Source organism: Diabrotica undecimpunctata, chromosome 5 (genome assembly GCF_040954645.1).
Source record: "Diabrotica undecimpunctata isolate CICGRU chromosome 5, icDiaUnde3, whole genome shotgun sequence".
In the NCBI taxonomy this organism is placed as follows: Eukaryota; Metazoa; Arthropoda; class Insecta; order Coleoptera; family Chrysomelidae; genus Diabrotica; species Diabrotica undecimpunctata.
In genome coordinates this window covers 780504-806972 of record NC_092807.1, presented here as the reverse complement: position 1 = coordinate 806972, position 26469 = coordinate 780504, and the positions used below count along the sequence as shown (strand labels likewise).

Below are 26469 nucleotides of genomic sequence, written 5' to 3'. Positions count from 1 at the left end.
AACTAAATCCAGAGGCAATAAAACGTTTAATGTAATCTTGTCGCGTCAAATAATTTATTAACGTTGTTCAGAAGAATTAGTGAACTTGGTCCTTCGAGCAGGATTTTTCCATTCGTTGGCCAATTTTGCGATATGGGGCCACTTAACGTCCTCGATATATGTTTTAAAAGATCCAATTGAATACCCGACAAGGTCTACCAACTTTTTTTCTTAATTTTAGTGCAAATTTCAAAGTATAAATTAAATCCAGGGGCAATCAAACGGTTAAAGTAATTCTAATGCGGTAATAATTAAAGAAAAACTTTGATGTAATCTAAAAATAAATCAAAGTGATACAAACGATGAAGACGAGCGTTATCTATTAAAAAAAATGTTAGATTCATCTATCATGCACTGATTTTTCTGATACAATTATATTATGTAATAACTGTACAAGAAATTATAATATCAAGTGTTTGAATACCACTTTTTGACAAGTTTAAAAAAGTAGAGACAGCGTTGGTATTTATGTCCCAATGTCAGCACGAAATCCTGGAAGTTTTTACTACACATTTCAGATCTTGAGGAGATTTTACGAAAATTGATGGAAATACATAACAATTAATGTGGCAAATATAGACAAACATTGAATGGAAATATTATAGAATACTTGTAATCTTTGAAGTTTTTTTTTTTTGAAATCTTGAGTAAAAGAAAAGTTCGTTTAAAGAACTTTCACTGTTTGTAACTTTGAATTATTTACACAGCTTGATGCTTGCGTTAAAGAAAACTATGTGTGGACATCTCTTCAAAATAAAATAATGATTTGAATGCTTCTTTTTCTCTTTACTGGGCCTTGTTTATCAAAAATGTAAAGAAGGTGGTTTTCTTTATTCGTGTCAAATCGTCACAGTCTATTTTGGCACAAGTTCAGGTAAATCCTTTTAAACTTACAACGTTTTGCGTTCTTACATACTCTAGTCTGGAATTATTTCTTCCTGATGTTGCGCCTGCGGCTGATGTAGACACTATCACAGAAGATACGGTAAAGGTCGATGTTGTTTACCGCATCTCATCAGGAGGATTAATTCCACAATACGAAAACTTACACTAATCATTCAGATCTTCAGCTACAGCCTTCAAATGTTCAAATGTTTTTCTTTTATTTATTAATGTTTTCTCGAATGTTCTTCATTCCTTCTCATGGCAAATTGCTGCGATTATATCTCTAACACCAAGCAAAAAAAGTTTGCAAAACTATACGTGTCGTTTAACGCTACATACACTAAATATACCGTTAAATATCATACTTAGACGTATCAAGCAAACAGTATACACTTATTACAACAAAATGAAATATAGAAACGACATATTTCGGGTGTAATTTCGTTACGAAAATAAGCAATACCCTTCCTCCTTCCCTTTTGACAGTTATCTACATGTAACAATCTGTCGGAAAACAGCATTTACCATATTAAATGCTACAAAACAACCATGCTCCACACTTCACAAATCAGCTACCTATTTTACTTTTACAAGAAATAGTTTTACTGGGAATCAAGTTCAAAAAATAGTTGTACGATTACTCGGAATAAGCAAAAAAAGCAAACTATTTACTGGTTAGATTGCTGTTACATATTATCACATCGATACTTTTCACATTATCATTTTTTTTTAATAGTTTGCTTAAAATATATGTATCACATATACGTATATACAGGGTGAGTTTTTAACGTGACATCAGTGAATAATTCCAGTATGGTATAGAATATTCAAAAAACTTATTTAGAAAAAATGTAGGCAATGATATTCTCCATACTTGGAAAATATGTGGAATTCTACAGGATGATTAATAACTACGTGGTATAGCAAACACACAATTTTTTAAATTGGACACCCTATATATTGTTTAATATGTACATGGTGATTTCATAGGGATTTAGAAATAAAAATGGTCATAACTTGTTAAATACTCTGCATAGTAATGCTAAACCCAATACTATAATAACAAGAATTATGAGAAAATATAAATTTGAAAAAATACATATATAGGGTGTCCTATTTAAAAATTGTATGTTTGCTATACAACGTACTTATTAATCACCCTATAGAATTCTACATATTTTCCAAGTATGGAGAATATTTTTTCTAAATAAGTTTTTTGGATATTCTATACCATAATGGAATTATCGACCTATGTCACACTAAAAACTCACCCTGTATGTATCGCATAGACATACAAAAGTTTCATGTTTAAATTGACAAGAATTTACTCATCTGCCTTGTCATTAATTTGAAGTTTTCCTCTTTGACCAACACCAGCTAACCACTAGAGGGCACTGTACCAATTTGTTCAGTCTTTACAGATCTCTTACTCATCTATCTCCCTATAAATATCTCTCGATTATTATAATTCACAGTTATTTTCTTATCTCTCTATATGTCTTCCAGCAGGATCTTTTCCTATTAGTTTTCCATGATTTACTTTTTCTTGAGACTCTTTCCTTTCACTCTTATCTTCTTCCTCTTTATAAGCAATTCTGCTTGTTCATTGGCGGATTAATACCTCTATGAAAGTTTGTCACTCCAACTTTGGCGTGGTCGTCTAATACTTCTTCTGCCGATTGGTGACATCTCTCGCTATTTTGACGACACGGGTGTCCTCCATTCTGCTTCAAAGTCAATCCACATACACTTTTCTATGTGTTTTGGTTCTATTAGTTCCTTTACCTCCGTTCTTTGACCTCTTATGAAGCTCCATATTTTCATCCGTAAAATAGTTTCGAAACACAATTCAGATAACTGCCTTAATCTGGAGCCTTCTAAAAATTGCAAGGCATAGCCAGACGTTGATAAAGATGTTAATAGAGACATGGGGAATCTAAAATTTGCATTCCACGACATGTCTCCTCAACTAAGCAGAAATCGTTAGCGAATTGGTTTCTTGTACTCATACAGAGTAGATCCGAATAAAAAGAAAATTAAAAAGACAGTCAAGATTTCATTTCACGTACAAATCGTCTATGTATCTGTTCGTGGAATGCAAATTTTAGATTCCCCATGTCTCTATTAACATCTTCATCAACGTCTGGCCATGCCTTGCAATTTTTAGAAGGCTCCGGATTAAGGCAGTTATCTGAATTGTGTTTCGAAACTATTTTACGGATTTAATGTCAGATGTCGCTATTGCGTCCCTTTCGAAGTCATTTTATCGTTGCTTCCTAAAGACAGAAAAGATTAATTTTCACGTTGAGAACGCCTATGAATAACTGTTCTGATTAGCTTTATTAAAGCGAAATACGTATAAACAGATACATAGACGATTTGTACGTGAAATGAAATCTTGAGTGTCTTTTTAATTTTCTTTTTAATTTTCTCTCCATATTTTCTTTTGCAGACCGTAAAAATAATGTTCCATTTTTTTCAAAAAGCGTTCCATTTCTTTACATTTTTCCTTCACTTCTTTACAAAGCCATGGAGTTCTTCGCCTTGGGAATGATTTATTTATTTATTTATATTTCTTTCACCAAGAACTTCCTTGGCCGAAGCTAAGATATTAGATTTAATTTTTGCCCAGCTTTCTTCGACTCCATCACTTTCTGTAATATATGTGTTTCTGCTTTTTTCGGTTCTTCTTTTTTGGAATAGGATCTTGTGGAGTCATCCTGTAAGATTTCGATTTTTCTTTGTGGTGTATTCTGGTCTTTTGTTATCACATATAGGTGTTTTCATTCGGATTTTGCACAGTACCAATTTATGATTGCTTCCTATTTCTGCTGATGTTAGTGCTCTTACGTCCAAGATTTGAGAGGGGTGTAACTTTCTATTCGACTGAATATAGTCTATCATAGATCTTTGTCCTCTACTGTTTTCAAAAGTGTATTTATATTGTTCTTTGCGAGGGAAAAAATGTATTATTAATATGTATTTCGTTTATGTTGCAGAGGTCCGTTAGAAGGTCTCCGTTTTCATTCCTGATATTTTCATTATATCACTGTTTTATTCCCGGAACTATATCATTGCCAACACGGACGTTAAAATCACCTATAATGATTATATATTCATTATTTGGGGTCTCGTTTATTACACTCTGAAGGTGTTCGTCGTAGTTTTCCCTTGTGGTGGTATCTCTGTTCTTCATGCTTATGTCATCTTATGACTTTTGGGAGGATATTTTCCTGCTGGTTCTCATGCAATTACTTTTTCTGACTTTCCTTGTTAACTCATAAAAATGGTTCGAGCCTCGTCTTTCTTGCCTTTCGGATGTAACTAATCATGCATCACACACTAAACTGCCAGTTATTTCGGCATCTGTGTATACGACTTCTAGCAGGATATTTTCTATGATTTACTTTTTCTTAGTTTTTTTTTGCGTTCATTCCTATGACGTTTAAATTGTCTTTTTTGCCTTTTAGATCTGTCCATAGACCACACACTGGACCAAGTTAATTTTCCAACTCTTTAATGGCCTTCCGGAAAATTTTCTTTTATGTGCCAGTCTTTCTTTTATTGCTTTTTTGTAAAGACTTGTTTTGGTTTAAGAGACTTCTGGAACAATCATCTCGTGATGGTTTATTCTACATGGTAATTTTACTTACTGTATCACGGCACCAAAAACAAAACCACTTATATCGATCTGAAGAGAGCAAACACCAACATTCTTTTATAAGTTAGAATCTAATAATGAAAAAGATTAACAAACGTCAAAATTTGATCATTTGTTCAAAAAATAGCTGTATCAATGTCTGATATGTAACTAACAATCTATAACTTCATCAAAAACTCGTAAATATTATGTACAAACTACGCCGAACGGGGAATTACTTGTACTGAACTTTTAACAGTGTGTTTTTTCGGGTGTTATATATGTTAAAAAATTTCGAGATGTTCCGTGTAAAGTGTGAATGTGTGATATCGAACAAAAGAAAATTTAACATGCCACAAAAAGTCCTTTTACTCACCTTTGGAATGTCTGACGTTTGACGTAGTTATCTCGCACGAATTCTATTATTTGTTTCTGGGTTTTACCGCTATACCTGAAAGAAAATAAGGAGTTATCGTAATTTGGCGCCGTATTGAAAAATTTCAATAACCTACCTAAACGAACTACCTCTCGATAGTACTCTTGTTTTGTGTCGTGAGACATGTTTGACTGAGGAACATCGGAAAAATCCGTGATTTTCCACGCACTTTTTCCAAAAATTTTTACATTCGTTTCTACCCTCGAAGAAAAATTCGACGGTGTCTTTATAATAGCCCTAAAACCACAAAACACAAGTTAGTACGCAGATGATAGCAAAAATGGACGTCACAGCACTTACGTATCCCTCAGGGTGAAGTTTGACGAGAAATCGTTTCCGTTTGAAGGATATTTTCCTAATTTTCGCCCAGGAAAACGTGTTGATTTTGGTATAATTTTGAAAAACTATGATACCCATATGAGCTACGGCCAGATTCAACGGTACGTTTTCGTGGTCTTTGGCAGGGTGCATTTTAACTCCGTATAATTCGCATCGGCGCGCTGTTTCTAATAGGTTTAGGTCCGCTTCGGCAGGCGATTGGCCCCTGAGACAATAAAATAATTCGATAAAAGAACTATATTTGCAATTCATCTATTTATGAACTATAATAATATAAAAACATTCAATTTATTAACGAAAGATGCACTGACATTTCAAATGACTCCAACTGATACGTATTTAAGATCGTTAATGTACATATTTTAGTATACTTACGCATGTTTTTTGTGATTCTCCATGATCTTCCTCTCCATTTCGTGGTCCTGTTGGGGCACGAACTTGTAACTGGAAAGGTAAGTGTGGTCTGGATAATCTTCGGCGACGTAGTCTCCGCATTCGGCTTGAACGATGTAGCTGGCCATAAGGGCTGCGGTGTTCTCGTTACACTGCATACTTCCCTGAGACAAGTCCCTTTTCACTTGAAGACAGAACAGGTATCGGGTGTATTCTTCTTCCAGTTGGGCGGGGTCGGGGGTGTAGAACTTGACGCAGAAGTAGAGGAGGGGGTCGACCAGCGACAATCCCAGCTGGCGGGAGATGGGTTTTTGGAGGTCCAACCAATACTGAAATCGAACGAAACTGATAATATATCAACATGCAAATATTTGTAATATAGTGGAATGGATTAATTATGTACTATGCTTCCAACAAAGATGATTAGATTAGTCTTTATCCAAATTTTAAGTTAACTTTTTTAGGGCCTTGGTTTTGTATACTTTTTAGTTCATTTGGAAGAGAATTATAGTGCCCTAGTACCTTAGTCTCTGAACAGACTATAATACATGGTTTAGTTTAAAGGTACTCAACAAATACTTGTAAACTATTGGAACTTGAAACTGTCCAATATGTTTTAAGATTTTACCTTCTTCTTCAAGTGCCATCTTCGTTCCGAAGGTTGGCGATCATCAGGGCTATACGTATTTTCGAAACTGATGACCGAAACAATTCGTTGCTGCTACAGCTATACCATTCCCGTAGATTCTTTAGCCAGGAGTTTCGTCTTCTTCCTATGGACCTTTTTCCTGCTATTTTCCCTTGCATAATTATTCGAAGCAGTTCATATCTTTCGCCTCTTGTAATGTGTCCCAAGTATTGCAGTTTTCGTTTTTTGATCGTAAATATGACTTCCTTTTCTTTATTCATTCTTCTCAAGACCTCGACATTTGTGACTCTCTCGGTCCATGATATTCTCAGGATTCTGCGATACATCCACAGTTCAAATGCCTCTAATTTTTTGGTATCAATCTTTTTCAACGTCCATGACTCCATTCCGTAGAACAGCACAGAAAGTACGTAACATCTCATCAGGCGAAGTTTCATTTCAAGGCTCAAATCTCTTCCGCAGAACACTCTCTTCATTTTATGAATATGGATCTGGCTTTTTCTATTCTTATTTTGATTTCTGCTGAGCTATCGTTGTCTTCATTTATAAAAGTGCCTAAATATTTGTATTTGCTAACTCGATCGATAATTTCATTGTGTAAATATAAATTTTGGACATTTTGTGTTGATTTCGATATTACCATAAATTTAGTTTTCTTTATGTTCAAAGATAGTCCATATTCTTCGCTGCAGTCTGCTATCTTATTCACCAATGTCTGTAGCTCTTCAAGTGTTTCTGCGATCAGAACGGTGTCGTCGGCAAATCTCAGATTGTTTAATCTAACACAATTTATTTTAATACCTACGGATTGCTCAGAGAGTGTTCTATTCATTACGTATTCGGAATAGAGATTAAACAGATTAAGAAGATTTTACCATTTCTTTTTAAATGTTCTCGATATCTTCCATATTCTGGATCATCACAATTATCACGCTTTGGATTTTTTACTATTGCCATTTGATCTCAGTTGTCCAGATGGTATTGTTTGTTTTGTTAACCACGAAGGTCATTATCGAAATGAAGAAAAATACAATAGGTGTACAAAGTATGAATTTAGGTACATATTTTACTTAGGGGTCTACAGCCAGCTTAGCACCCTACTGATAGACTTTAAAACCATATAGCCCATAGAAACAGGATTATGCCTCGGAACAGGAATGATTTCATTACGACTAACGCGAGAAAGAGAACAACGAATTTATGTATACCTCGCATCGGTACTTGGAACGTAAAGTTTCTAAACACAAGAGAGCAGGAAATTACAAAAGAGCTTGTATAAAAAAATATAGACATATGCGCACTACAAGAGATGAGGAAAATGTAAAATGAGTAACTCAAAGCATATACATAGTTTATTTTACATTGGACATTGCCGATGCTTTGTGTTCCAAAGTCAGACTTAATAGGTCAACATCATGCTGTAAAAACTCACCTTCGTTCCATGATCATCTGAGTATTCTAGACCAAAGTAATCGGCTTCTAATAAGTGCAATTGTTTACAGACTTGTTCAAATAATACTCGTCCAACTGCTTTCGCCTGCAATAAAAATAATTTTGTATAATTACTATGTATTAATGTTTATCAAAAATTACTAAGTTAAAATAATGTGAAAGCAAGCTAAAGCTATGTTATTGAAATCTGCTAAACGACAACTTGTTACTATTGAGGTATAAATTTGCTAAACACATATATCTACCATGAATACATAGAATTCAGAGTTCACCTTAAAAAAATTCTCGTCATGCTAGGTTGATTTTTTTAAAATTCCGTCAAATAAAGCAGAGCGTTCTCAAAATCTTTTTAAAGAGAATCCCGGAAAATCCTTTAGTCACACTCCAACTGATTTTGCCATGTGCTTAGTGAATATCTGGCGACAGGAGGGTATGGTATTGATTTAACAAAAAATATTATTAAATTGAGGGCAAAAAAGATTTTAGAAAAACTACAATACCTAATTATTATACTCTGTTGAAAATTACTGAAAGTGATAATCGTTTAAGTTGGTGAAGTTCTAATCCGTCTTTTTTAACAAATAATTATTAACAAACTAGTGATTTTATCCGTCACCATGCGACGGGAGATCCAATCAATTGCATCTACAATCACTCCACTTAATTGTTTCTGTGCTCCTCCTATTTAAGACTAGGACGACAACAGAATAATATTTTAATCCGTTGTACAACTTTAATAACAAGTAAGTCGTCTTATGAATCGAACTACGTATAAAACCAGCGTAATTCTAGTTTAGCAATTCATTTGTTGGGAAAGCTCGAGTTTTGTATTATATTTTTTACCGATTACCAAATTCGCAGCCAATATTTTAAGATCAACAAACCTTCAAAAGAATTAAAAATTAAATTTTTAAAATAATAAACCTTTTGCATGAAACGGCCGGTATTTTCACCTCCAGATAAATATTGTTCTATCTGACAGATAGATGTACTAGAATAACTAAGAGAACCGACGATTTGGTGGAGGTGCCTCATGTTATCAACCTAGTCATTTTTGACACTTTTCAAGATCACGCGTCAAAAAAGCGCTAAGCTTTATTCTGTTCATATTTGAGCAGAATAAGGAGCTCGAGAGAATGGTAACGTATGAGGTATGGTTGAATAGGGAAAAGGGGGGGAGAAATACGACTATATAAAAAAAATCAAAGATGGCGGCATACCACGAAGAACACTAATGTTATATCTCTGTTGTTATTGATCCAATGGTGACGTGCGACATGTTACATGATAAGGTTTCACCAACATGATCAAATACAATACGACGGCATCGATAAGTTAAAAAATGGATAATGCCGTTTTCGCAGTACGCCGTAGCTTCGCTTCTATTGGGCCGATTGCGGCATGCGACATATCGCGTGATAGGATTTCATAAACAAAACACAATAATATTAAAAATAATGAAAAATATGACGTAGGAACGTTATTTAAAATAAATTTTATTTGTTGTCAAGGAATATAAAAAAATGTCATTAAAATTCAGCATACAATCGATTTATTGGTACGTTAATACAACAATGTGTTAGATAAAAACCAATAAAAGGAGAATTTAACAAAAAATCCGTAAAAATGTAGAATTCCGAGGAAATTTTCCAAAATCTCTTTTAAAACAAAGTAAAATAAAATGTTTTTCTTGTAAATTTTCAATTCTAGCTTAATATTTCACACTTCCTTTTAACAAACAATATTATATTTCCACAATCTATTCGTAAGGTGATATACCCCCTTCCCTACTTCATTCGACGCTCATGTCTGATGTGAATTCCGTCGAAGTATCTCCATGTCCGAATCTTTGCCGGAAACGGTTCCTATACAAATGGGAATCTTTATTTTTTCGCTGTAAAGATACGATCGTTCTACGAAAAGTTAAATAGTCATATCTCTTTCGTTTTGCGGAAATTAAAGAAAAAGGTAAAGGAGAATCAGAAAACGTGAAAAGATATGGTGTATTTTTACGCTAATTTTATTTTTTGAATGAATTTAACAGTAAACGATAAGTAATGTGTTTTGTTTGAACAGTTATTAAAAATATTAGAGTTTATTTCAGCTAATAATGCTTTTAAATTAGTAGGAAAAACTGTATTTTGTCATATCGACTTCTATCGAGAACTAATCTGTGTTCGGAGGTAATTTTCCTCAGTACATTTCTGTTATAGAATTTTCCTACCTATTGCTTAGCACGTAATTTGTTGTTTTGTCTCATTAATTAAGATGACTTTCGTGGTCCTTAGCTACACAGACATTCTGTGTAGTTTCCTCACATTCTTCTCTATTTGATAATAAAACTATGTGCATATAAATACTGGAGACTCTTTATCAATGAAGTATTTTTAAGTGGACATATATCCATAGAAACATATAGATTTATCGTTTTATATAGTACGGGAAAAACATTGTTCTTTGTCCTCAACAAAGTCGTTAACATTTTTATTTTAGATAAACAAAACAGCTTGAACAAAGTTTTGAAAATAACTATAGTCCACTGAAAAGCTACAGTAAGATTATGTTTTTTAGAGGACGCTCCTTCATTTTTTTTAATGTGGAAGTGGTTATTAAGTTTAAGTTCAAGTTTGTGGAATCGCCACCCTTGTCTCCCAGCCGTCATCTCTTAGAAAAAAAGGGGGGACAAAGGATTTTCGCGCTGTATCTCGTAAATTAACAACCCTCCAGAAAATGTCTTACAACAATTATTTTTCGTACCAAATTAAATTTTCTACAACTTTATTTTTATTATTTTTTATCGTAAAATTGAAAAAAAAAAATTATAAACAAAAATAGCTACGAGCCCTTCCCATATCAGTTGGTCCACCTATGGAATTTGCAGTTTAAGTCGATTACCATAAACAAATTATACTCTACATGTTTTTATAAGTTCCCATATTAAATAATATAGCATTTTTATTATTATCATTATAAACATTACCCTTATTGTTTTTTATTTATTTTCAACAATAAACAAAAATTTCACTAAACCCTGGCTACGCATTCACTTATTTTTTCATAATTACATTAAATCCAGAGGTAGCTATGGAAAATGGCATCAAAACAATAATGTCAGTTAATGTCAAATGTATTTTGTAGTATTGTAAAGCTTTTTGCCGTTTGTTGATTGTACAATGGGTCGAGGTAAAGTTATCGATGAGAAAATTTGTTCAATCATTATTAGATTTTTTAATTCTGGAAAATCAAATTCGGAAATCGCGAATATGTTGCAATTGTCACGATATGGTGTAAGAAATATAATCAGAAGATACAAAACTACAGGTTCGGTCGTCACACAACCTAGAAATTATATAGGAGTTAAATGTTATACAGACACGTTTTTAGATCAACATGTCACCGAGAGGCCCACAAATTAGGATTTAGTACTTACAAAGTAAGTTTTATAGTTGAAAAAAAAAATTAGTAGGAATTGTTTTTAATAAATTTCATTTTATTTTAGGCTAAGAAAAAGCTACTTTTAACATTACAACAAAAGAAAAATTGACTAAGATGGTCAAAAGAACATAAAGATTGGACTCAGTCGCAATGGGATTGGTATGTTGGAGACAGTAGGAGTCGCGTCATTCGCAGGAAAAATGAAGCTTTCTATCCCGATTGTCTGAAGAGAAAAGTCAAATTTCCTGCATATGTCATGATCTGGGACAGCATGTCGCCTAAAAGTGTGGGAAAGTTACATTTTATCGATGGGATTGTAAACACGGACAAATATTTGAATATTTTAGAAGAATCTCTTTTACCGATTACGGAACACCGTTAACATCAGCGGAAGATTTTGTCTTCTAACAGGACGGCGCAGATTGTCATACCTAAAAAAAGAGTTTAAAATAGATGGAAGACCATGGCATACCACTTCTGGAATGGGTTTCTAACAGACCCAACTTGTCCCTGATAGAGACTATGTGGCGAGAAATGAAAAAGCTTTAATCCCAAACATTCTGCCAGGTGCGTAAACGGATTGAAGGAAAAATTTCAAGAAATATGGGATTCGTTTACATTAGCATTTTGTCAGAACTTGGTAAAAACTATGCCTCGAAGAATTGTGGACGTCGTTAAAAATAAAGGGGATGTAACTCAGCGGTAAGCTGTCACATTTTTTTAATATTACATATTCTATGCGTTTTTTTTTAATTTATTATTGTTCAATAGTTTTCATTACGTTATAAAATATTTTCTATAATTTAGTAGATTCAAAAATGTTGTTCGATGCAGTAAAACTTCTAAAATTTACGCTGCACCTTTATATTTGTTCTCTAAAATGTAATTTTCTTATCAATCTAACGTTGGGCCAACTAATGTGGGAAGGGGCTCGTAAACATTTTTAATAAATTTTCTTTTGGGCCTAATACCTTTTTTCTGGTCATTTTACAATAAAAAGACATCAGAGCAATATTATAGAGGGTTTTCAACGAATATTTTCACTACAAATGTAATTAATTTTATTATTTTTCTGTGTTTTACAGCACTCCCGAAGTTGACCGGGTTCTTGAATACTCGTAAGAATAGGATAAGAATCATTAGGCTCAGTTTTTTATTATACATATATTTTTTTATTCATATAATTTATTATTTGATAACATTCCTATGGTATTATATATTTATTATCGACCTTTTTAGGGACCGCATATTACTCATTAAAATGTTCGAAGAGCTATCAAAATATTATTTTGATTTTCTTGTTAGTAAACGGCGTATTTGATTTGCACCTTGTACAATTAGTAGATCATGTTACATTTATGAGTTATCGTCCCCAATATTTTGTCATAAGAATCTCTATTTTTTCTCTATATTTCTTTATAGCAAACAATCCTGAAGTAATTTGGCGTAAATTGGCGTTTTCTGGCGTAACAACCAATTTTCGACGATCTTTGCATAATTCTAAAGACCGGGATGTTGCTTCATTATTAAAACCTATCGAAACGGGTTTATTTTCATATTGTTGTGTTAATCGAATCCATCAAAAATCATCGCAAAAACGGTTCTGAACATATTTTTGATAGTAATTGTACAGCAGATTCATATTACTTGTCTCGATAAGATTGAATGATTAAATTTTATATAAAAAATATAAAATTACGCAGAAAATTCTTTTAGCAAACCCAAATTAATCAAGTAAGCGTGCACACAAGGGCAAAATCCAGTCATATTGACGTCAATTCTCTTATTATATCTTTTCTCTTATTTTGTCCTCCTCGAGTGAGCACTTAGCCCATTCCGAGTTCTCATATAAAGGTAAACGGTATTAGATATCAACGATGTGGGGCTCGCTACTACTGTATACCATACGGATGGTGTTCTATAGCAACGCACACAGTCGCATAGCATGAAAAATTTAAGTTTATTGTTTTATTTCATTTAAGTTTTAAATAAACAACTATTAGACAGGGCGAAAAGCTCAGGTTCGTTGGGAAAAATATTCCCATTTAACAAATTCTTTTGGACAGTCACTTTCATGAGATACCCCAAAATAAAGTCCAAGAGGTCGCCCAGGCAAAAAGTTTTTTAAATTTCATCATCATTCTGGCTTTGCAACTCTGCGTGGGTCCTAGCCTCCTCAAGAATATCTCTCCAGTCGTCCCTATCCATCGCCTTCCTCCGCCAAGCACATATTTCTCATGTCTTCATCGATGTTATCAAGGAACCTTGTTCTGGGTCTACCTCTTCTTCTCTGACCAATGGGTCTATCAAGGAGCGTTTTTCTAGCTGGGTCATTTTGTTCCATCTGTATTACATACTCTATCCACGTCAGACATCCTATCTTAATATGTTTTACGATATCTGGTTCCTGGTATATTCTATAAAGTTTTGAAGTTGTATCGTCTCCTCCTCACTCCATTGTCATTCACTGCTCCATAGATTCGCCTTAGTACTTTTCTTTCGAAACATCCTAACATGTTTTCATTATTTTTTGTTAGAGTCCAAGTCTCTGAACCATATATTGGGACTGGGCGTATTATTGTTTTGTAGAGTTTTATTTTTGTATCTCTCGACATAATTGTGGATTTAAGGAGGAGATTGAGCCCAAAATAACAAATGTTGGCAGTGCAAATTCTGCGGTTTATCTCTGCGGTAGTATTATTTTCAGTGTTAAGGTGCGCTCCCAGTTATACAAATTCGTTCACTGCTTCGATGACGTCGTTATCTATAACGAGTGGTCGTTGGATTTGTGGTTGCGTGCTTATTTTCATATACTTAGTTTTGTTGATGTTTATTATTAAACCCATTTTTGTAGCTGATTCTTTTAATGCTACATACGCCTCTCGTACAGCGTTTTCCGTTCTCCAAACAATATTAACAGCATAGGCCAGGATTTGCACTGATTTATTATATATTGAACCAGTGGTTGTGATTTATGACATGCGTATTACTTTTTCCAGAGCCAGATTGAACAGTATACAGGAGAGAGGGTCTCCCTGGCGCAGCCCATTATTTGTTTTAAAAGGTTCAGACAGTTCCCCCTGAATTCGTACTCTACATTCAACTTTTTCAATAGTTAGTTTTGTTAAATTTACCAACTGATTTGGTATTCCTAGCTCTTTCATTGCTTTGAACATTTTTCTTCTATTCACAGAGTCGTAGGCTGCTTTGTAGTCTATAAATATGTGATGGGTATCAATGCCATATTCCAGTGTTGTTTTTTCCAAAATTTGTTTTAGGGTTGCAATCTGATGAATTGTAGATTTACCACTTTAGAGGTGGTATTTTTCTACTATCCGTTCTGCACATGGTGCCCATACGGTGATATAGTACTGTGGAAAATATTTTATACGCTGCATTTAGAAGCGTAATTCCCCTGTGGTTAGAGCATTCAAAGATATCTCCTTTTTTGTGTATGGTGCAGAGTATTCCAATATTCCAATCATTGGGGAGGGATTTCTGTCTCCATATTTCTTTTATAAGCTGCTGTAATGCCATACTAGTATCATGGCCATCTAACTTTTCCTTTGTTAAGGTTTTCTATATATTTAAGTTCCGTATTTAGGTGGTTTCGTTTTTTTCTTTTGTGTATCCTCTTTTCTTCTCTGCTTTTTGTTTGGCAATTCTCTACAGTTGTTGTAGTTCTTCGGGTAAGCATTTTTCTGTAGGCTTCATTTTTTTCTTTTGTTGCATTCTTACATTCATCGTCAAACCAATGATTTTATGGGCACAAATTTCTGTTCCCTTTTCATCTTTCGCTGCTGCCTCAATGTCTTCCTTTATTCTGATCCAGTAGAAGTCTATACCAGTCTGACCTTCTTCATTTACATTGTGATTCCTTAGCCTGTTGGTGATATTTTCCGAGTACCGTTCTGCAATTGTCACATCTCTCAGCTTTTGCACATTCCATTTTTTTGTATCCATTTTATTTTCTTTACTGGTGTTTGAAATTCTAGCCCCCAATGTTGAGATCACTACAGTAGGCTTGCTCTAGGTCTTCGAAGAGCTGTTCTTTTATTTCCTCTGGTTTATCATCAGTTGGGGCATGTGCACTGATCAAACTGTAATTAAAGAATTTCACTTTCAAGCGCAAATAGCACATTCTTTGACTGTAGGCTTTAAAGTCAATAATTAGGCCTTTTGTTCTCCGGTTTACAATAAATCCCACCCCATCTATATGTTGGCTTTCATTGCAGCTATAATATATGGAATGGGTTCTCTTGTCAAGAGTACCAGTTCCCGTCCACCGCATTTCCTGCAGTGCTAAAATATCTACTTAATATGTGTTCACTAAGTCTAGTAAAAATGTGAGTACTCCAGTTTGGTACAGGGTTCGGGTATTCCATGTTTCTAATCTCAGTTCCATTTTTCGTTTGCAGAGTCGTCGTCGTGAGTTCCGTCCAGCTAATAGTTCTTTAGTCTGTTTTGGTTCGCGGTTGGTACTTTTATGTCCCAACTACTAACCGGTCCTATGACCGGTTAGGGCGTTCCTCTATCCACCACAGGGGACGCGTCCGATGGGAGACAGACAACTCCCCAAGGAGTTCTTCAAATATTTTTAAACAAATTGTAACAATCAATTTTTTCTGACCGGACATTTTTTTTCATTTTTGGATCGTTCTGAACAAAATAGGTTAGAATATACCAAGTACCTGATATCGTAAAACATATTAAGATGACGGAGAAAGGCGATGGCGATATACTAAATTCTAACTCAAATTATCTTTCCACGATTTTCTATTAATACCACATAATCAGGTTACATTAGCCACCGAGGAATATGACTTTGGAATGCCCCTGCTATATTTAAAATTTAATATTTCAATCTTGGAACAGGCTTCGGGTCAACTCGATGCTGTAAAACACCATCCGTTTAATTTAATATATAATATAATACCTACACCGTGGCGGTTTCTTTTTTTATATACGTTCATGTACGTTTTTTCATCGATCCGGGTAAAAAAATGACCATACGTAAACGAATACTTCATGCTTGGCCTGTTTTCATACGACCAGGGACGAGTTGGTACATTTTTTAGCAAAAAATAGGGTCACCTTGAAATAGCGTACGCTACCAAGAGCTAAAGGGGATTTAAGTATATAAAGGAATATTTATTTGGGCGTATTTACAATCTTCAAATATGATGAAATTAAACAACTAATGTATTTTTTTATTTATGGTTCTACTAAACGAATAGTATAGACTGTATAAAGCTATTGAAAAAAATTGCTATTAAAGCAGGCCTTGGAATAAGGCTTCCTTCCTTCGTTTATATGTTTAGTTACTCCCACACAAGACATTCAATATTGGGCCAAAGAAATTAGCAAAAAAAGCCCCTTTTCGTGACACTGTTTAGATACAGGTATCTAAGGTAAACTAGAGCACATTGCTAGACAAAAGTTTTGTTTATAGAATTCATTATTTAGTTTTAATTATTATCAGTACATAATGTCAATAAGTCTATTATAACTGATATATTTAGTTTTGTTCTAGTTGCCAATGTATTATCATTCTCTAATTTTGTTTTGATTATATTTAAAGTCTTATCTAATGGCACATTTGTAAATAAAATTTTTATGTCAAAACTTACTAAAATATTATTTGAATTCAATTCAATATTTGATAATTTATTTAAAAAATGTTGTGTATTTTTTATAAACGTGTCATTTTTATTTGCAAATTAATTTATAATATTTAATAAAAATTTTGACAGTTCACTACAAGGAGAACTCATGGTACTACAAATAGGTCTAAGTGGTATATTCGTTTTATGAACTTTCAGTACTCCATAAAGATGTGGAGTCTTACTGTAATGAATCTTCTTTGATAATTTGTTAAATAATCTTTAAACTTGAATAAAGTTCTATATATTCTGTTTTCCAAAGGCTTGAACGGATCCTTTCTTATTTTTGTTTTGTAATAAGTTCCGTTTGTTATTAGATCTTTAATTTTGTTTTCATATTGAATTTTATTCATTACCACAGTGTTGCATTTCCCTTGTCTGTTGGTAGGATAATTTGGAAGTCATCATTTTTTAAAGTTCTTATAACCTTTAGTTCCTCTTTACTTATGTTTTGTTTATTTTATTGCACTTTTCCAATTCAGTTTTACATAATATTCTATATTCTTCTTTTTCGTGGGTTGGTAAATATTACGATATTTTCTCCACTGAGCTAATTATGTCTAATTTTGGAATAGATGGATGACTAACAGCAAAGTTTAGACCCTTTGACAGTATTAAACTCTTGATAGATTGACAACTGTCGCTAATATGTCAGTATTTCTATTGAGGTTATCTAAAGTATGTTATACTGTTTTGTTCTAAACGAATATTAAGTTTATTTAAATGTATATTTTTTTGTTTCTGATATGAATTTTTATATACACAATGTATCATGTAAATTAAAAATAATTCGGTCATATTCAGAATTTGATATCCCATTGAAAAGTAAATCTTCAATACTTACAATGTCGTGTTTAACAAAAAATAAATTGAATTTTATGTTCGATGTAAATTTCGCGAAATATTCAAACGCCTTATTTCTTTTGGCACACCCTGTATAATCGAACTGAATATGTGCTACGTTAATGTCTGTTTTATTAATAAATAACTTCCAGTTAAAACTTGCTCAATAATTATTAAGGTCAACATTCTGTGAAGAACTATAGGTTCCTTTATATTTATATACTCAGAAGCATTTTGAACGATGATCATCTTTAGTTTCATGCCATCACAATGAAATATTTTCCTCTCAAAAACACACACAGAAGGTTTGCGCTCCACTCCATAATATATATCTGCTTATCATTTATTCTCCTGTGGTAGTTGCGGCGAAGTAAAAAGTGAGCATAAACAGACTTCGGGAATATCTGGGACGAAGAAGGGGTTGGCCGGTTTACGACATTCGTTGGCTTTTAAGCTTATTGTAAACACCGGAGAAAAAGGTCTGATACTTTTGTTTCTGCTGTAAACAATTGCCTATCCGGGAAAAAAGAGGGAAATTGATACAGGTTTTATTTTCGAGACGAGGCAAGGGTTAATGTAAGATTTGTATTGATTTAAAATGTTTTTCTTTGTTGATTTTGTTTTGTTTGGGTACGTCAATTTTAACACTCGTCTTGCTTTTTATATAAAAATGTTTTTTTAAGCTGGAATCCCATAAAAGCATTTTTTTTTCTTGAAATAGAAGAATTGTTTTGAGATAATTCGCTAAGAAAATAATAAGTAAAGACAATCTCAGTGTGTTTCTTATATTGTTTGTATATATACAGTGTGACCCATTTAGATTGGAAACACCTCTATTAAATTTGAAGTTGTTAACCGATTTTAACCAAATTTTTTTTAATGTCATGTAATAAAAGGTCTATTGCGAGACAAAATATGAAATATTTAGTTAAATTTTCAGGGCATTCTACGATACTTTTTCTTCGTCGAAAAAGGAGAATTTGTATTAGCGATTTTTTTATTAAAAAAATTTCTACGCCACTGGATTTAGAGTGGCTTTAAATAGCTATGACAAAAATTTCATTAAGATATATTTATTAATAACAAACTTATGGCAACTTAAAATTTTAAAACTCACTAAGAAAAAAACACTGTATTAACGTTAAAAAAAACACTCTGTATTAACAGAAACATGGAAACATAATTTTAGTTTAAATCCTAGTTGCCTCTACCAATCCACCATCAAATTGGATACATTTGTCGTAGCGTTTATGAATATTTCTAATTACATTTCTTAGTTGTTGGGGAGTAATTTCTGCACATACCTGTCGAATTCTTGCACGAAGTTCGTTTACGTCTCTTGCACGGGTCGGTTAATTTCTTTGTTTGATAACTCCCTAGAGAAAGAAGTATAAAATTGTGAGATCTGGAGATCTGGGTGGCCAATCTATTAACGGACTACCCCGGCCTATCCAACGGTTCGGATAATTTTCATTTAGCCATTGCTTCACGGTTCTGGCGTAATGAACAGAACACTCATCTAACTGGATATACAAATGTAATCGTTCATTAATTGGGAGCTCATGAATAGCATCCCACAAGTCGGTGTTTAAAAATTCTAAAAAGTTCTGTGAGTTCAATTTTTCTTCAAAAAAGAAAGGACCAATAACTCGCTCGTTCAGTATACCACACCAGACATTGATTTTTTGAGAATACTGGCTTTTACAGTTTATTACCCAATGGGGATTATCTGCTGTCCTATAGCGACAATTCTGTGATGATACTACTCCATTTGTAGTGAAAGTGGGTTCGTCGGTAAACAACAGGTTTTTTAGAAAATTTATATTGTTTAAATATTCCCCTTCGGCTCATAAACAATATTCCAAACGTTTTGCTTCGTCGCCTTCTTGTAATGTGTGTAAGAATTTTGGTTTGAAAGGTTTAATATTATTTACCTTAAGACATCGCCGAATACTCTCTCGAGGCACATTCAAATATAAACTGGCATTCCTTAAACTGACATTAGGGTTATTTCTGAAATGATCTAAAATGATTTGATTATTTCCTCTTCTTCTTTGTAACGGGTTATTTTTTAAAATTAGTTTTGATACTGCACCATATTCATTAAATATTCTATTTATTTTGTTTACCGTACCGCATCTAATATTAGGACGATCCACATGTCTGTCATTAAATATTGTACAAACTTCCCTGGCCCTTCTATCGTTATCTCCCAAAAGACGTATAATTTCAATTTTTTCTCTCAAACTTAATCTTGCAGCCATGATACAAAATATTATTAAAAGAATTTGAAGTAAATATTGTTGCAGATATTATGCATAAATTTATGCTACCACTGAAATTTGTATGACACAAATAATGTCAAACAGTAATATCGTTGTCATGGCAACTGAGATTTAAGTTGTAGCTTGTAAAGTTATTAATAATGTAAGTGCGTTACTTGCATTAAATTTTTATGCTATTTTAAACATTTTTTTGTCTAGTAGTGGTTTATTATTAAAATTATTTGAAAAATAATTAGTTTTATGGTTATCTGTTGATACAGGGTGTTCTTTTTTGACTCGTAGCTTAGTGAGTTTTAAAATTTTAAGTTATCATAACTTCGTTATTAATAAATATATTTTAATGAAATTTTTGTCATACCTATTTAAAGCCACTCTAAATCCAGTGACGTAGAAATTTTTTTATTAAAAAAATCGCTAATACAAATTCTCCAGTTTCGACGAAGAAAAAGTATCGTAGACTGCCCTGAAAATTTAACTAAATATTTCATATTTTGTCCCGCAATAGACCTTTTATTACATGACATTAAAAAAATTGGTTAAAATCGGTTAACAACTTCAAATTTTATAGAGGTGTTTCCAATCTAAATGGGTCACACTGTATATATATATATATATATATATATATATATATATATATATGAAGTGAAATGTCGATAGTAATTAAAGTAAACTGTACACCCAAGGGGATATTTATATTCCACTATGCATCAAAAATGTACCCATATAAATTACCATCATTTTTGTACTCATTTTGTCGAGTAAGGACGATAAAAAAATAAATATACGTAGACGATTGCGTTTGGATTTAAGGCCGATTTTCACGCTACGTTTTCTTGTACGTTTTGTGGGTCATATAAAACGTACGACAAAATGTACGTTTTGTCCAGTGTATACACACTACGTTTTTCCTTCCGTTTTCATTCTCATTTCTAATTCAGAGTCTTGAGTAGTGTGAAGTTTGTTTAGTGATTTTTTTTATAATGGAGGAAACACGGCTGCTTTCTTTTATTTTTTCAACTATAAAGATACTACGACTGAGGAAAAAGGGGACGAAGAGGGAAAAGACAATATGGTCAGGAGAGTGGGCTCCTAAAAAGAAGCCAGTATTCCCACGTCTCGTTACTAAAAGAACTGAGAGGCAAACCAGATGACTGGCGCAATTATTTGCGAATGAACACCTCAGCCTATTGTCAGTTACTAGATTTGGTAACATCATACATATTGAAACAAGACACCTGCATGAGAAAAGCCATTACATCTAATGAAAGACACACAGCAACTCTGAGATATTTTGCAACAGGACGCAGTCTCAAGGACTTAGAGTTCACAACCATAATATCCAAACCAGCGTTAAGCCAAATAATTCCTGAAACCCGTAATGCAATCTACTTGATTTTAAAACAGAACTACTTAAAAACTCTTATACAATTCAATAAATTCCCCGAGAAAATCGTGGATGCATTGCCGCAAATCTGACATTATTAAGCTTTTTTTGGGAAAAATGAAGCGAACTGCAGTGGAGCTAGTCCTCAATTAAGTCAAGATCGGAGGACTTGTCTGAACATGTATTTTCGCGTAACGTTTTATCCTGTCAGTTCTCGCAAAACTATGCTTCTCCCATCATTTCTGTTATCTGACCTTGGATTTCATTTCGATTCGACAAGATGTACGTTTTGCTGTTTATATGCCACGTTTTAATGTATAGGATTTGTCATATCCAACAAAACGTACAATAAGATGTAGCGTGAAAACCGGCCTTTAATTTGAGTCTCTTACCATTAGAGAATGGTAAGAGACTCAAATTAATATTTCTGGGTCTACGCGTCATCAGAGTATTTACTCTTTTTACGAAGGATTTTTGCCGCCGAAGTTTGACTAATGTCATGTTAACGTAAAATTTCACGAATACTGATGTGGGGATCTTCAGTGGTAGCTATCAGTACATCATATTCCTTTTCTTCACTTAGAACAGTTTTTGGTTCTCTAATTTTTTTTATATACAACTGACCCAGTGCGAACAAAACGATCCATTAGTTTTTCAAAAGCTCTTGCGTTTGGCTTCCTCCGTTCAGGATATCGCTCGTGATATATCCTGGATGCAAGTAAGCAATTTCTCGAACTTTCTCCTAATACCCAGATCATACCTGTTAATTCTTCTACACAAAAATTCATTTTTAACAATAAAGACAAACCACACAGACCGATTACAAAGATAATAATATGAAAACTGTAATTTTCAAAGCCTCTCATTTACCAAGCCCACGATAAACAAAGAATAAAAAAAAAGATATACAAATAGTAATTGATTCTGAAGAAAAGTTTCCGATATGGAGACCAAAAGCATGTATTTTGACTTGGTTTGGTTTTGATTTTTAGCCCTCTTAACGCTCCGAAATACTAGTTTCAATATTTAATAACCTCGATTCCCCCAGTAACCTTCGCAAATAGAAGTTTTAAATACACTTCCTAGTAACTTATGTTTCTTAAATGAAAGACGCGTTTATTTAGATTGAAGTTTCGGTAAAACGGTCACCGTCTAATAAATCAATCTGCGTCTGCCCCTGCATGAGACGTTAAACGTGAAAAACCTCTAAAAAAGATGAAAATTAATTTTCTTTTCGGGAAAAATTATTTGAATAGCTTACGGTGAGGCCGGGAGGTCGTCTAAGCGAAAAAAATAAAGAAGGTGAAAAAACACAGAGACGTGCTGCAAATATTGGCCGAAAGTATAAGCTATCGTCGAATAATTGTTCTATTCTGTTTGGAAAAGTATGTAGTATTTACTCAAATATTTTAGATGTAATGTTCATTTTTAACATAATATGATTTGGTTTAATTACATGTTTTAAATATTGAAAATCTACTGTAGGTAGCCTTTTAACTAGCTATTTACATAAGAGCGTTGAAATTCTTTCCATTTCAAACCTTACTATCATACGACACCCACCCCTACCCATCATACACGTCCTAATACCCAAACCTAATTCTACTAATACAAAAACCAGTGGAAAAGACCACTGAGAACAAATGGATATGCATAGGACAAGCAGCTATGTATCATTCTAATATATCGCCATCCCAACCTCAAGGTGTAACACCATCGTGCCGAAGGGGTGCATGGCCCAAGGGGAAAAGTGGGTCTCAAGCGATGCCCTAAGGAGGAGGCGAACCGAAGGGGATTATAGCCTTGGTGGAGTATGGTCGCACTAGGAGAGTCTATGGAGGATATAGGCGAAGAGAGGCTGGCGGCAATAGCGGAAGAGGAAGAAAAGGACAATCGGAAGGAAAAAAATGACGAGGCAAAGGAGAAGAATTAAGGGGAAAACGATGATATAGGTGAAACAGTGGAGGAGAATGGCAGTGGAAAAGAAACGGGAGATAGTAATGACGGGAGTGGATGGACGACCAACATTAACAGAAAAAAATAAAAAGAAATCGCACGGAGAGAAAGACATAGGAGCTGGGGGAAATAAGAAAAGTAAAGTCAATTTAAAAAGAAGTGAAACAGAAAAAAGAAATGTCAAAAATGAAGGGATGCATCGATGAGTTAGTGAATCTAACAAAGGCGGTGGCAAATACGAAGAATGAGATCAAACAGGGAGCCGCAAAGGTATGGCAGATTTGGTGCGAAATGGAAAGAATCATTAGAGAGTTAATGTATAGTGTTACAGAGGATATTGAGAAAAGGGAAGGTATAAGAAGATGCGTAATAAAAATAGGAACGCAAATAAAAATAACTGTAGCACCAACTACGAGGTGCGTAGGGACACAGGTAGAAGTAAATTGTGATGAGGACCCAGAGCTACAAAGAAAAAGGATTGAGGAATTACATAAGAAAATGGAGACGGCAGAAAGTACCGAGGAAATAAATTAAGTATTAGATCAAGAATGGCCAGAGCAGGTTTATGATAAGGTAACCATCTGCAAAAAAGGAATTTTGGAGGCACCGGACGATGTGGCAATCTTGATAACAGACAATGCTGCTGAGGCAAGAGTGAAGGGGATTTTAGTGCAAGGTACCCAGTAGAGGTGTGCTTATTAGTTCTTTTAGACGAACTAGTTCAAGAGAGCTATTTCACAAAAATGAACTAGTTCAGTGAACTAGTTCGCGAAAGAACTATTTGTAGGACCGAAATCTAAATCCAACCCTAACATAACTGGTTGCCAGATGTCTCGTCTTATCATCACACAAGCTCGGCGCCGGCCGCGCGTTTTCTTCGGTTTTCAGTCAGTCTTTCACTCTTTCACTACCGTATAAGTAGTTCGGGTTCGGAACCATTTCTTTCGATCGTATGTTTAGGTTTAAATGTTTTAAATTTATTTCTCAAATGTTTTGCAAATAACATTTTTTTTATTTACAAAAAATTATTAAGATTTGATTTTTATTAACCGTTTTAAATATAAATATGGTTCACGTATAATTTATTTTTATATTTACGCATATTTAAACTCATAGGTATCTATATTAGGTTATTTCTAAAAGAATCTTACAAAAAAAAATCAGTGAATTTTCTAGGAACATTAAATAACACATATTCATTCTCACTTTTACATAAAATTATATTTGATGTAGATGCATCAATCATTTTAACCACAACTTAAAATTGTTATTTCAAAATTACAATACGAGGAACAACACAGCATGTCAACGTTCAAGCCAATGCATCGGCATAAGATCCGAACCATTATATTAAGATAAGACTGTTTATGTTATTGTCACGTTCATAAGAATTATGATCTGTTATCTGAGGCTAATCGACACTTCTTTTTTTAAACTAGTCAGTCCATCCCATTCTCAAAATAATAAATATATGATCTCATTCATTCATTATTTTCTTCTTTAAAAGTTGAGACACAATTTATAATGCAAATCGTTCGCAGTGAACTAGTTCTATGAAAATTAATGAACTAGTTCAATTAGTTCAGTTGAAAGAATCGTTCATTTGAACTATTTCGATGATGAACTACACATCTCTAGTACCCAGATCTTCCCGGATTATACGTGGAAGAAGATGAAAATGGAGGAATTGGGACTATGTCTCAAACAACATGTATAGTAGAGGAAAATGTGAGAGAGAGAGGACATCAAAAAATTTGTCCAAAGCATAAACAAAGAAGAGGAGAAGAACCAATGGCTATTAAATTTTTGGCAACAGCCAGGAAGCTATTCGACCGTATGGAAAGAATGGATGAAGAAGATAGCAGCACCAGCAGCACTAGGAGTGGAAAAATCAAGAAAAGTGCTAGAGTGGACAGCAAGAGGAAAGAAGGTAACGGCAACGATATACGGCAAAACGTTTAAGGAAAGGCAAATAGTAGCCACAGAAAAGAAAGGGATGGTAATCATCACGAAATCAAAGGACAAGCCCTATGCTGAACTTGTAAGAGTAAAGTACATAAATAAATAATATACCAACATATCTGTTTTTTCAGTACGTTTCAAGCACCCAAAAAAAATACTTATCTAAATATTTAAAAAATAATAAAAGCTTTTAGTTTTGAAACATTTTGTTCTAATAGACCACCGTCGTGTAGTCATGTAACTTTTAGAAATATTTACGTCCATAATAGGAATAAAAACAGTAGACGACAGTGTTTGTTGTGGTAATTCGCAGAGTACTCATATAAGGTTAGTTTAGGTTATTAAACGTGGATATATTTTTAATATGTTTTTTATCGGTCATAGTGCTTTTTTTCGAGGAACTTTTAACAACCATTAATTGACTGTTGTAGGTACTTTAAAAACCAATAAGCTATTAAATGTGGAAATAAAGCCTACAATCCATTTAAGACGACAAAAGGACTTCTACAAGGCTGTGCTACGTCCCCTACTCTGTTTAAAATATTCTTGGAAAAGACACTCAAACCATGGAGGAGAAAGTGCGAAGGAATGGGCATACCAGTAAGAGACGAATACCTATACACCTTAAGTTTTGCCGACGATCAAGTAGTCATCGCACAAGATGAAGAAGATCTCAGCTCTATGCTCAGAAAACTAGAAGAAGAATATAAAAACAACGGAATGGAAATAAACTTAGAGAAAACCGAACACCTAACAACAGAAAACAAGGATATGAGAAACCTAGAGATAGACGAGGGAAGTCAAATAAATGGAACAGATAAATTCAAGTATTTAGGAACCATAATATCGAACCAGGGAACAACAGAAGAAGATATAAACAACAGACTGAGACAAACAAGAAACTGTATAAGACAACTAAACTCAGTGTTGTGGGATAAGAACATTACGATAAAGACAAAAAAGAGAATATATAATACCCTGACAAGAAGTATCCTGACATATGAGTCCAAAAACTGGACAATAAACAAGAGAAATAGAGGTAGAATAAGAGCAGTAGAAATGGAGTTCCTGAGGAGAAGCTGTAGACTTACAAAAAGAGACAGAATTG

The 26469-nt window shown here is 33.7% G+C and overlaps 1 protein-coding gene across 3 annotated transcripts in view; it reads right to left on the bottom strand.

Moving 5' to 3' along the window:
- The window catches only part of LOC140440965 (FERM, ARHGEF and pleckstrin domain-containing protein 1-like), a 115639-nt gene that overhangs the window by 45721 nt on the left and 43449 nt on the right, over positions 1–26469 (bottom strand). For 2 of the 3 annotated variants that reach the window (XM_072531324.1, XM_072531325.1), the window contains exons 3-7: positions 7814–7918; positions 5715–6061; positions 5301–5544; positions 5077–5237; positions 4941–5015 (exon numbers count right to left, since the gene is read on the bottom strand). In XM_072531324.1, coding sequence (XP_072387425.1) covers positions 4941–5015; positions 5077–5237; positions 5301–5544; positions 5715–6061; positions 7814–7918 — 932 coding nt within the window. Of the gene's footprint in view, positions 1–4936; positions 5016–5076; positions 5238–5300; positions 5545–5714; positions 6062–7813; positions 7919–26469 lie in introns of those variants that run through there. The other variant, XM_072531326.1, reaches the window with a different exon arrangement.